General features: G+C 35.7%; 1 protein-coding gene and 1 pseudogene across 1 annotated transcript; both read right to left on the reverse strand.

Moving 5' to 3' along the window:
* Positions 1–343: 343 nt before the first annotated feature.
* On the reverse strand, positions 344–1,282 carry LOC108285392 (olfactory receptor 6C68). The gene has a single exon (XM_017502554.1). The coding sequence runs from the start codon at positions 1,280–1,282 to the stop codon at positions 344–346; it is 939 nt and encodes a 312-aa protein (XP_017358043.1).
* Positions 1,283–7,748: 6,466 nt separating this feature from the next.
* Positions 7,749–13,476, reverse strand: LOC108285391 (annotated as a pseudogene).
* Between the last annotated feature and the right edge of the window lie 332 nt (positions 13,477–13,808).

The raw sequence follows: 13,808 nt of genomic DNA on the forward strand, positions 1-13,808 counted from the left end.
GGGAGGACTTGGCGGGGGGATGGGGAAAGAATAACTTCTCATAGAGGTTGGAAAAAAATGGCTTTTCACACCATATTATAAAATTATCAGAGAAAAACATCTGGAAAGAAGGAAAAAGTAGTGATTTAATCTGGTTAATGACTGAAAGTGCTATATTTTGTCTATCATAGAATATTATTCAATAATTAATTTCTCAGTGAATAAGTTAACAAAAAATTAACAATGAAATGACTATGCAGTCAACCTGATTGCTCTATAGACTAAGAACTTACAAAGTTGGTTATTGGCTTTCTGAAAAGTACGAAACAGATCTTTTGTATTGATTTTTCAACTTAGGTACACTTTACTTTTTTAAGAGAAATGCAATTTTTTTGAGTGAGTCATGAAAGGCTTGTTTAACTTGCTTATTCCTCAGGGTATATATGAAAGGATTCAACATAGGTGATATGGAAGAGATAAGCACTGACACACCTTTATTAATGTTTACTTCTTCCTTTGCAGATGGCTTGATATAGATGAAGATGCAGCTGCCATATGTGATGGAAACCACAATAATGTGTGAAGAACAGGTAGAAAAGGCTTTTTTCTTTTGTTGAACAGAAGGGAGTTTTAGAATTGTTCTTATGATATATATGTAGGAGAGAACTACACAGACAAGAGTGATGATGAAGGTTAACACAGCAGAGGCTATAACTATCTGCTCAATTAACCATGTGTCTGAGCATGATATTTTCAGAATAGGCAATGCATCACAGCCAAAATGATTGATGACGTTAGAGTCACAGAATTCTAGATGAAAATCTAAGCTAAGTGGTGGAAGGATAATCATAAATGCTGCTATCCAACAACAAATAACCATGGTTTTGCACACTTTGTGGCTCATAATTGTTATATAATGCAGGGGTTTGCAGATGGCCACATAGCGATCATATGACATGGTGGCCAAAAGAAAAAATTCAGTGACCCCAAAGAGATCTGCAAAAAACAGTTGAATGACACATGCATTATACGTTATTGTTCTGTCCCCAGTTGAGATACTGTATAGGAATCTTGGAACACAGGCAGTTGTAAATGAGATTTCTAAGAAAGAGAAATTTTGGAGAAAAAAATACATGGGTGTTTTCAGGTGGGGATCCAACATGGTGAGGGTGATGATGGTCAGGTTCCCTGTTACACTTAACAGGTAGGTGACAAACAGAAACAAGAAAAGCAGAACCTGCAGCTGAGGATCTTCTGTCAGTCCCAGAAAGATGAATGTTGTTATTGCTGTGTGGTTTCTCATGAGCGACTTCTGGATTTTTCCAAGACAACATTTAAATGTCAGAGAAACTTGAACTGCAGCATTCAATAACAAAAGCAGCTAATGATGAACACTCTCATGCATGTTCCATTTATCCAACATCGTAGGTTTTACTAGTAGATCTGCAGAAGTTTATACTGAAAATATAAATAATATATGTATGTGTGTATGTTTTAGTAAGTTGAAATCCCCTGACCTATTTAAACAAAATGGCTAAATAAAATTATTTTACAAATTTTAGTTAGTGAGTTATAGAATAACTTTTCTTTATTAATCTTCTATAGGAATTAAATTATAGTGTATTAAACATTTAAAAAAATTTATTTATTATACTTTAAGTTTTGAGGTAAATGCACAGGTTGTGCAGGTTTGTTAACATAGGTAGACACGTGCCATGGTGGTAGTTTGCTGCATCCATTGCCCCGTCATCTATATTAGGTATTTCTATTAAACATGTTAACTTTTATTCTGAGTTGTGCCTTTTTATTGGATTGAATTATTTTTTGAAATATGAATTGTTTTTGTGCTGCCGAATGTTTTCCTGCAACTCATAAGCTACATTAAAAATTTGCTTTAGTTTCATCCCTTTGTTTTAAAATTTGGGAATTAAAATTTGGGAATTGTTAAAATCTTAAAATTTATATCAGGATCCAAACGAAGCATCTCAATTACCTCTGAGATGTATGTTTATATGCTTTTGGACTCCTTTTTAATTATTGGTTATTCATTATAAGAGAAAACCATCTTTTGACCCTAAAGCATCTGCATTTATAATTTTATATGCCTCTTCTTTGCTTCATTATATAAATCTTGTATCTACTCTTTGGATAATGCTATGCAGTACCATCTGATTATTGTTCAGTGCTCTTTTATCATAGTGCAAGGCAATTTTTATTATAAAAAATAAACTGCTGAAAAATGTAAAAACTATGCTTTCATGTGTTCAGTTAGCTTCTCAGGTTAGACCCAGTTATACAACATGGAGAAAAGTCAGGACAAAAATTGCTGAATATCCTCACCATGATGCAGTATTCTACCCTTTTTTCATTTCCTTCAGGTCCACATTCTTTGATTCTATTCTACAACATGCATTCATTTCTCAGTCTGTTACTGTCCTAGTTGTCACCTCATCAGATTTTTTAAAGTGCTTAATCAGGTATGTTCCTATGATTTAACCCAGTATAATCATAATAATAACAAACAAACACAAATCTCTTGCTATGCTTCAGGCACTGTTTTAAGTGTATTACATATATAACTAATATAATCCTTAGGACAACCTGTGAAGTAGCGAAGTATATTATCTGCACTTAAAAAATGAAAAAGCTGATTTACCAAGAGGTAAAGTATGTGGCCACTGTTTTCTGGATAAGTGGCCAGAGAAACCCCAGAGTCCCAGTTCTTTAATCCCTGCACTGTGTTTGTGGCGCACATCTTACCTGAATGTTTTAATTTCATGAAGACAGTATTCTGTCTCTTGGTAAGTGAAACAAAGCAAGGGTTACCACATAGTTTATTATCTAAACCAAGATGCTTGAGAAACAAAGGTGGGGACAGTGTTAATAATTATGTTGATACAACTGGTGTAAGGCTATATCAAGAGCAAAAACTAAATTTGTGCCACTCTCTATATAATTCCTTACTCCTCAACTCAGGTGTAATATTAGGGCTGACGGAGATTAAAAGTTGGCAAAGTGCAACTGGCTAGTTTTCCCCATCTTATTCTTTATTTCTTTTAGTATACTGATCCCTCAATGTTTCTTTAATATTTCTTTCAGTGAAATAATAAGACTGAAGACTAGAGATTCTGTTATTCTGGGCTAAGTTCAATAGCTAGGTAGAAGATTTTTAAAAAATGTATTCTCAATCATATTGTTAGATATTCACAGGTTTCTAATTTTTGAGTAATATCTTAAGAGCTTCAATTTTTTTCACCTTTATTAAATGCAAAAGAGATATAAAATAAGCCATTTTAAGCTATTTTTTAAATTATACTTTAAGATGTGGGATGCATATGCAGAACAAAATAAGCCATTTTAAAAATGGTTTTAGAACAGTTCCCTCAGAAAGCCCTAATACATGTACTATAAGAGCTGTAAAAAATCAGTGTTTTTCTCTTTTTCGTCAGATCAAATAAGCACTGTCTTCTGCTACTATATACCCAACACACTGAGCAAAGTTTCCTTGGTAGAGGAACACCATCACATGGGAGAGATCTTAATTTAGCCTCAGGGTAGGTAAAGCTGGATAGGGAGCTAATACCCTTTTGAGCATAACATTATAATCAGAAGGTGACTCTGTGACTCACACTTAGAACCTCTGTCCTGTTTTCTTCTTTTTCACTCTCTCAATATAGCATCCAGTAGTTCTCTTGGTATTGGATTCAGCTTTGTTTAGGTCTCCAGACTATCTTTCATCTTTAATATCTTGCTTTCCCTGAATCCAGTCTTGCATAAATATTAAATATTTAGCAATATTGTCATAATCATATTGACTCAATATTGCTTTGCATATTTAATTTCCAGAAAATATTTCAATTTGGTAAGAGATCAGAAATACATAATAAAAATCTCATGTAATATTTCAGTCTGCTGCTATTAGGCATCTGTGTGCACTTGAATTTATATATTTTTTGCATACCTGTGTGTGTGGTGAGGGGGAATTTTATTTTTGAGTATTTCCAATCGAGAATTACTAATGATTTCCAGCATTTCCTAAATGACTGTAGGATCTTTCCATCAAATACTAACATAAGTATTTGACATATTGATTATTTAAGCCTAACACATTACTTAAAAAGAGAAATATATCATTACACTTCCCACCCACATCTCTCTTTCTGCCAGTATATTTACAAGTATACATTGAAATATGCTGAAAATAACTAACATAAAAAATGTTATCCTTTAAGCAGTAAGTTATTTCATGACATCTGCTGATGGTTTATTTACGGAAGCTCACAGTAAGAGAGGTTGAACAGGAATATTACTGTGGAGACATACGAATGCTGTTTTCTCAGGGAAATACACTTACCCAGAAAAGGCACTGGAAATGCCCAGAGCCCTTTTGCACAGTTTTTTTCCATGAAAGGGCTTCTGCCATTTTAATCTAAGAAGCTATATTCTTATTCTCTTGTTGGCTAAAGTAAAGAAATACCTGGCATAAACTTATTGGTCAGAAAAACATGTTTGGCCCTAAATATTCATCTATAAAAGAAGTCAAGAGTCAACAAACAAAAGAGTCTTTGGAGTCCAGGTTTAAAAGCCACTAAGGAATCTTCGATGTAATCATTTTTGGCAATCAACCTCAGGCAACAATGGGGACAGAGCCCCTGGGGCAAAAAAAAAATGCAACACCAGACATACTGTGATTGGACTGGACAATATAAGTCAAATAATAAGGTGTTTGGTTTTTTCCTTGTATCGTCTAAGGCAATAAAGCTGGTACAGAAACACTTTCTCTACTTTGAAAAGGTTACTTATGGATATTATGAAAAATAAGAAGTTGAACAGAAAAAATGACACGTGGATAACCATTCAAACATAAGCACATAAGTAAACCTGCAAAAACAGTTGCAATCTACCATTTTCATTCATTATTAGTGTCTGAATTTATATGTTTTATGTCTCAATTTGATAATAAATACCACCAGTTTGGAAACTTAAATTATTTACATTTCTTCTTTGTAATGAAAATACTGCCCTGAAGTTTTTATATAATTATCTTTGCACACGTAATTCTTTATATACCAGAGCATTCTTATAGGATAAATTTTTAATTGTAGGTAGAAAATTTTGGCATTTGCATGGCTTTTGAAATGTGTTTCCCACATATACACTAAAAAATATATGTGATCCAATCTGGAAAAAGAAATCATTAGAATAGATATGATTGGATGGATAATCTTAATAGATCCTTTGGGGAGGCTCAGGAACTTTCTTTGTACTAGAAAGAGTTCTCTGTAACTACACAAAGAGAATAGCTGTAGTTCAGTGATGTAATTTTGTTTTTCTTAGTCTAAAAGGACATCTCTAGATGTCTCCAATAATGAGTAGAGGTGTCAGAGAACACCGTCTCCATGACAACAACTAGACTATTGAACAGGTGAGGGCAATGCAGAGAGAAAAATAAGGCAGGAATGTGGAGCACTTAGATATATCATTACACTTCCCACCCACATCTCTCTTTCTGCCAGTATATTTACAAGTATACACTGAAATACGCTGAAAATAACTAACATAAAAAATGTTATACTTATCCTTTAAGCAGTAAGTTATTTACTATTCCAAATAGTAAGTCTATTCCAAATAGACATTTCCAAACTTGATTTTATTCTCTTCCTTCTTTTGTATACTCAATTGACTAGCACCCTTTCTCTCATTAATTAAAACACAAGTATTCTTTCATTTAGCCAGTATTTATTGACACCCTATTATGTATCCTGGGTACTGTTCACATCAGTGAACAAAGAAGACAAAAATCCATGCAGGTCTTTATATTCTAATCTTAAGGAGACAGAAAATAATCAGATAAATTAGTACTGCATATAATGTTTCAGATGGTGGTAAGTGTGTAGAGAAAACAGCCTCATATGAGGACAGCAATGTGAGGAACATTTTCCGTAGCGCATTTGAGGCAGGCTGTCACTGAGAAGGTAATTTAATGCTGGAAACAAATATAAACTATTCTTAGGAATAATCACAATTCCTTATGTTTTCCGAAGGGTGAGTAAAATGGATTTCTGACTTAATGCTTAAGAAGGAATACATTTGTAACACTGAAGGAAAATATGACAAATACCAAAAAGTTTAACATATGTCTCATTGTAACCTGAAAATGTCCTCTTGAAATTATGTTTGGAAACAAAATAGCATTATATGTTTCTGTAAGGCACAAAAAGACATTTAATATGTAGCTTTTTAAATAACAGTAGAAACTGTAAGCCAAGTAAATTTCCAATAATAGGGCATGGCTTTATGAATTATGCATTCAATAGAATGCCATATAGACTTGAAAATGATTAGGTACCATATTAGTCAGGGTCCTCCAGGGAAGCAGACCCAATAGAAGATTTATGTATGTATGTATATATGAAAGAAGATGGGGGGATTATTTATTTATTTTTTAAAATAAATTGGCTCACATGATTGTGGAGGCTGGCAAGTTCAAAATTTTCAAGGTAGGCTGAGGTGATATTGGAGCTTGGTTATGATTTAAATGTTAATATGATCTAAAAAAATTCTTCACAGCAACATATAATGTTTAAGCAAATAATCTGGGAGCTGTGGCCTAGCCAAATTGACATCTAAATTAGCTATCAAAAGTGTATTTATACTTACATAGAAAATATTAATCAAATGTTGTTAATATATAATAATTTAGGTTTTAATGTATAGAGTACATATATGTACACAGACACACACACACATGCGCGTGCGCGCGTGCACACACACACACACACACACACATGTATCCATGCTAGAAATGTATACCTGAAGCTCTTAATTAGTTCTAACTCTGATGATCTCTGTGTTGGGACAGTTTTGAATTCTAGAATACATTTCTATTTTGATAATAATATGGTCTGACATTATGAAGAAATAATAAAGGAAAGAAAGAGGTTTTGTATTCTCTGAAATTTCTTAAAAATAGAAAGCAGCCAACATGATGTGACACTTATTGTTTATACCTGCCCTTTTTATATTATTGCATCTTACTGTCTTTTAAGGATTCTGTCCTCATTACTGCCTTTTTGTCTTTTATTTTGCAAAAGTTCAATACACAATAGGCTCATTAATAGTTTTTGAAACTGAGTATAATTGATCATTTAGATCTCTTCTTACTACTTAGAGGCTAAGCGTATGTGTATGTGTGTGAGTGTGTGTATGCGTGTGTGCATATCTGTCACCAGGCTTTATTTTATGTTGCTTTGAAGATATTTTTAGAAGAAATTCACATTTAAATCATATGCAAGCTGTAATGTCACCTCTTCTTTGGATCTCTAGCCTGTCCGCTTACCTTGCGAATTTTGAACTTGCAAGCCTTCACAATCACGTGAGCAAATTTTAAAAATAAACAAATAGAGATTGAGAAGATGGCCAAATAGACACAACTCTGGTGCACAACACCCAGCGAGAGAGATGCAGAAATCCAGAGATCTCCTAGCTTCAACCGGGGTAACAGGTGCATTTCAACGGGTCTGGTCCGACAGTGAGCAAAGCCCATGTAGGGCAGACCGAGGCGGGGAGGGGTGCTGCTTCACCCAGAAAGTGCATCTGACTGGTGAGTCAGAGGCTTCCCCTCTGGCACTCCAGATACAGTGCTTCTCCCAAAGCCTCAGCAATACGCAGAACGGGATCTTTGCCAGTCAAATGCCGGGAATTACAAGTGCAGAGTTGCATAATAATTCAGGATGGTGTCCCAGATTGGTGCACAGACCTAAACAGACTCAAAAGCTGAAAAGGCAGCAGAGAGAACCTGCGGACCGAGCTATCACCGGCTCCACTACCCGGAGAGAGGGAGCTGTCAGCGGGATGAGTTGGGTGGGCCCCTATCCCATGACTGGAGAGAGAGGAAACTGAAAGGGGGAGACTTCCAGGTGCAGCTGGGTGGGTACCTACGCTCCCCCGCAAACCCAAAGGGCTGAAGCTCTGACTCTAGCAGGGTTCAGTCTGAGCTGAACCCTGAATGATCCAGCCCAGTGGAGGAAGGGCATGACCCACCATTAGAGGGGTAGGACTGGGCTACATGTTTTAACAAAAAACACAGGAAGCCTACATAGCAATGGCACTGCGTTCTTGACCATCCAGCAGCACTGCCAGGTCAGTGGAAGAGGTGGGCCTAAACCCCCAGTGTAAACAAAAAAGACACAGGAAGCTTCCCTAGTAACCTGAAGGAATCCCTAGAAACCCAGTAGGCCTCAACAGGCAGACAAGCGACCTCATCAGGCAGCTCCCTGAGGCCAGGGCCGGGTAAATCCACAAAGAAGGGAAAAAACCAGTGCAAAAAAGATGAAACCATCAAAGACCAGAACAACCTCTCCTTCAAGGGATCACAACACCTCAACAACACAGGAACACAACATGACCGGGGAGTGTGACAAATTGACAGAAACAGGCTTCAGAAGGTGGATAATAACAAACTTTTCTGAGCTAAAGGAACACGTTCTAACTCAATGCAAAGAAACCAAAAACCTTGAAAAAAGGTTAGATGAATGCTAACTAGAATAACCAGCTTAGAGAAGAACATAAACAACTTGATGGAGTTGAAAAACACAGCATGAGAACTATGTGAAGCAAACACAAGTTTTAATAGCCGAATCGATCAAGCAGNAGCAGAAGAAAGGATATCAGAGATTGAAGATCAACTCAATGAAATAAAAAGAGAAGGCAAGACAAGAGAAAAAAGAGTGAAAAGAAATGAACAAAGCCTCCAAGAAATATGGGATTATGTGAAAAGACCTAATCTACTCTTGATTGGTGTACCTGAATATGATGGGGAGAATGAATCCAAGCTGGAAAACACGCTACAGGATATTATCGAGGAGAACTTCCCAAGCCTAGCAAGGCAGGCCAACATTCAAATTCAAGAAATACAGAGAATTCCACAAAGATATTCCTTAAGAAGAGCAACCCCAAGGCACATAATCATCAGATTCACCAGGGTTGAAATCAAGGAAATAATGGCTATAAAAATATAAATACATGTCAGAGGTCATATAACCACTTTTTCAAAGTCAGAAAAGAAAATTTAGAGTTTTTCATCTCATCTTTTTAAGATGTAAGTGAGTGATTTTAGGGTGCTGAAGTAGGAAATTTTTAGAAGCCCTCTATTAAATTCCAGAATTCCAATTGTGTGTGTTAATGAGAATGTTGCTATCATGTAATCCACCAAATTTCTGTGTTCAACTTTGGGACTTTTATGATTAAATCTCTATTATGTCAGAACACACTCAATTCCTATGTGAGCCTGCACTAAGACAGTTCCAGTTTTCCAGTTAGTCAACTTCTTCCTAAAGCTGTAACAGTGCCTCTTTCTTTTAAAGGTGCCTGTAAATGATTCTTGGTAAAATGGCTCCCAGTGCATCCTGTCACTGACACATCAGTGAAAACACCACATGTCCCCAGTCTCAAGGGATACTCTTTAAAAAGCTTTGTGAGTAACGGTTTACAACAACATATTGAAAACCATTCCTACAACAATCTAATTGGTTTCTCCAGGGCCTATTATTTCTATTAAAAGAAAATTTCTGTTAATAACAAAAGAAAAATTGACACCATGGGGCATTTATCTTGGGAGTGATAGCCTGAAACAACCTGTAAAAAGACAATTGTTTGTGAAATATGCAAAATATTAGAGCCCATGTTCTCTAGTGTTAACTTTTCACTCTCAAAAACGCTAAGCAGGGGAATGTGTCACAATTATTTGGGTAAAAAGAACATAGGAAAGAAAAACCGTTGTCATGTGGCCATCTGCAAATACCTATATTATATGACCACCATTAACAACAGTGTCTGCAAAAGACTGTTTATCTGCTGTTTGATGGCAACAGGAATGATTATCTTCATGTCAATTACTTTAGATTTCACCTTGGGATGCAGTGAATCTAATCTTATTGATTACTTTGCTATAAAGTATACTTTTTACACATGAATCAGATAAAAATCACATGATCAGAATTATAATTCATGAAACATATAGAGGTTGCTGTGTAATATTCATTATCACCTTATGCCAGTATGTCTCTCCTATCTATACATTATCAGCGCATTTGTAATATCAAAAGCAGTTTTCTCTTGTTATGCCCACGTTATATTTCCCATGACTTAAGAAGTTGAACTTTTATCTGTATCAACCATCAAGCAATGGAGATGCATATAGAAATGAAGAGTTTTCAATATTAGTTTCTTCTATTAAATCAATTTGAATCCATTTGTTTTTATCCTGAAAAATAAATGAGCAGTTGATAACATAATTTAAAAAATCACATTTCAAAGAAAGCAGTAAAAATTTCCTAAAGCCTTGTATTATTTTTTCTTCCTGCATAACAAATTAAGCCACAGATTTAGTGGCTTAAAACAACACGCACACTTATAACCTTACAATTTCTATGGGTCAGGAATCCAGGCACATTTTGCTGTTTAGGGTTTTCTATCACGGTGTTAAGTGCATAGTGTTTTAATCTGAGGCTTGACTGGGAAGGATTAATTTCCAGGTTCACCCAGGTTATTTTCAGAGTTCATTTCCTTATACTTATAGACATCTGTTCCATAAATATGGTATATCTCTCCGTTTATTTAGATGTTTAGAAATTTTAGCAACATTTATTTGTTTACATTATAAAGGTCTTACATGACTTTTGTTAATTTTTTCCTTAAGTATTTAATATTATATTTTTATTTAACTTTATGATTATTGATTATTAACCTTGTATTTTCTCAGCTTACTATAATAGAGTAGGTATTTTGGAGAGCTCTTTTTGGAATTTTATATATAGACAGTCATATGAATTATTGTAAATATAATTTTGTTTTTTCCTTTCCAACCTGTGTTCTTTTTTCTAGTCTTGTTACATTGGTTAGAACCTCCAGTACTATGTTGAATAGAAGCGGTGAGATTAGACATTCATGACTTGGTATTAATTTTGGTAAGAAACAATTCAGGGCTGGGTTGGTGGCTCACGCCTGTAATCCCAGCACTTTGGGAGACCAAGGCAGGCAGATCACCTGAGGTCAGGAGTTCAAGACCAGCTTGGCCAACATGGTGAAACCCTGTCTCTACCAAAAATATAAAAGATTAGCCAGGCATGGTGGCAGGCGCCTATAATCCCAGGTCCTTGGGAGGCTGAGGCAGGGAAATCGCTTGAACTTGAGAGGTAGAGGTTGCAGTGAGCTGTGATTGTATCATTTCACTCCAGCCAGGGCAGTAAGGGGGAAACAACAACAACAACAACAACAACAAAACAAAGAAACAAGGACTTTTCCATTGAATATTATGTCAGCTGTATATTATTTATAGATGCACTTTTTCAAGTGTAGAAATTGTCTTCTATTTTTAGTTCTAGACAGATTTTATTGGAAATATATGTTGGATTTTATCAAATGACTTTTCTGTATCCCATTGAGATTATCATAATTTTTAAAATTAATTTTCTTTTTGAGATGGAGTTTCCCTCTTGTTGTCCAGGTTGGAGTGCAATGGTGCGATCTGGGCTCACCACAACCTCTGTCTCTGGGTTCAAGTTATTCTCCTGCCTCAGCCTCCTGAATAGCTGGGATTACTGGTGCGCACCACCATGACCAGCTAATTTTTTTTTTTGTGTGTGTATGTGTGTTTTTAGTAGAGATGAGGTTTTTCACCATGTTGGCCAGGCTGGTCTTGAACTCGTGACATCAGGTGATCCACTCACCTCGGCCTCTCAAAGTGCTAGGATTACAGGTGTAAGCCACCACACCTGGCAGGAGAGATTATTGTACTTTTTAAGGTTTTAATCAGTAAATATGATGAACGTTCTTATTATATTTAAAACAATTCTTTAAGCATTTTAAATACTTAAAGGGATGCCATATATAAAGTTTCAATAATTTCCTGAATGTAACTGATACTACTAGATCATGCTATTGAATTCTTTTTAAGCTGTATCAAATGGGTGATAACAGATGAAGGAAGACCTTTTTTTATTTCCTGAAAAGATATTCTCATGTTCCTTTTAGTTTGTAACTTTGTCCTGGTAGAGATTAGTATGAAAGGAGAAGAGAGATGTGATGTGTATGTAGTGGGGTCCCAAAGCTTGATTCAAAGGGGTGTGAGTAGGTTTACCTGACTGAACTAGAGATTAATAAAAGCAAAAATGAGTTTAGGGTTTTGGGAGAATTTTTATTATTCTTTTCTTCTCAGTGATTGATAAGATTTACCATAAGCTTACTTGTGTGCCAGGCGTGTCATTTTTTTTGATTGTGTCATTAAAAGCTTGTTTCACCTGGTTGTTCCTTAAGATATAAATAAGGGGTTCAACATAGGGGCAATGGATGTAGTGAGAACAGACACTCCTTTATTAATGTCCAACTCCTCTTTGGCTGAAGGCTTGGTGTAGATGAAAATGCAGCTGTCATAGGTGATAGAAACATCATTTGAGAAGAACATGTGGAAAAGCCTTTTTTTCTTTGCTGAGCAGAGGGGAATCTCAGAATTGTTTTGGTAATATAGATGTAGGAAACAATAACCTCTATTAGTGTGATAATGAAAGTCAACACTGCACAAATAATAACAGTCTGCTCTACAAACCACTATCCGAGAATGAGATTTTAGAAAGGGGAGCTACATCACTGCCAAAATGATTAATGACATTGGAGTCACAGAATTCCAGCTGGAGGCCCATACCCAGTGGTGTGATGATGATCATCAATCCAGAGATCCAGCAGCAGAGGACAAGGGTGGCACACACTCTGTGGTTCATGATGGTTATGTAATGCAGGGGCTTGCAGATGGCCACATAGTGGTCCTAGGACATGGCAGCCAGAAGAAAAAGCTCAGTGGCCCCAAAGATTAAAAAAATAATTTAACTGGCACAAGCATTATAAGTTATGGTATTGTCCCTTGTTGGTAAGCTATACAGGAATCTGGGTGAATGAGGTTTCTAAGAAGTTTCGTAGATAAAAATACATGGTTGTTTTAAGATGGGAATCATTCTAGGCAAACTAACACAAGAACAGAAAACCAAGCACCACATGTTCTCACTCACTCATAAGTGGGAGTTCAACAATGAGAACACATGGACACAGGGAGGGGAATATCACACAGTGGGGCCTCTAGGAGGTTGGAGGAATAGGGGAGGAATAGCATTAGGAGAAATACCTAATGTAGATGACAGGTTAATGGGTGCAGCAAACCACCATGGCACGTGTATACCTATGTAAGAAACCTGCATATTCTGCACATGTATCTTAGAACTTAAAGTATAATCATAATAAAATAATAAAAAAAATGAGGTCCTGTCATTTGCAACAATATGAAAAAAAAAAAAGATGGGAATCTGTCAGGGTAAGAATGATAATGGTCAGGTTTCCTGTGACACACAGAATGTACATCAGAGATAAAAAGATAAAAACCAGAACTTGTAGCTGTGGGTCATCTGTAAGTCCCAACAAGATAAATGTTATTTCGGTGTGATTTCTCATTATTATCTTCAGTTTCTTATGCAATCTGCATAGAATCAGGGAGAAAGCAGTTGAGCTTTTCTCAATGAGCAAAATAAATTGAATATGCCAGAAAAAACAAATATTAAATTATTACTATCAGCTTTTTATTATGAATTCCAGTTACCTTTATAAACCTTAAATTTAAAAAGAGCTTCCCAGAAAAAAAAGCTTTGAGCTCCATGAACTTTATTTGTCTGCAGGAACCTCAATCATTTCAGTAAAATTACTGTCTGTTTCAGACTGCCATCTTTTAAAAAATAAGAAAAAAATTACACTTGCCCTTTAAAAAATTCAAAATCTTATCAGTATTT

This window comes from Cebus imitator, unplaced genomic scaffold (genome assembly GCF_001604975.1).
Source record: "Cebus imitator isolate Cc_AM_T3 unplaced genomic scaffold, Cebus_imitator-1.0 Scaffold296, whole genome shotgun sequence".
NCBI lineage: Eukaryota > Metazoa > Chordata > Mammalia > Primates > Cebidae > Cebus > Cebus imitator.

Coding starts and splice junctions, on each gene's coding strand:
- LOC108285392 (XM_017502554.1), bottom strand. CDS start 1,282: ATGAGAAACCACACAGCAATAACAACATTCATCTTTCTGGGACTGACA.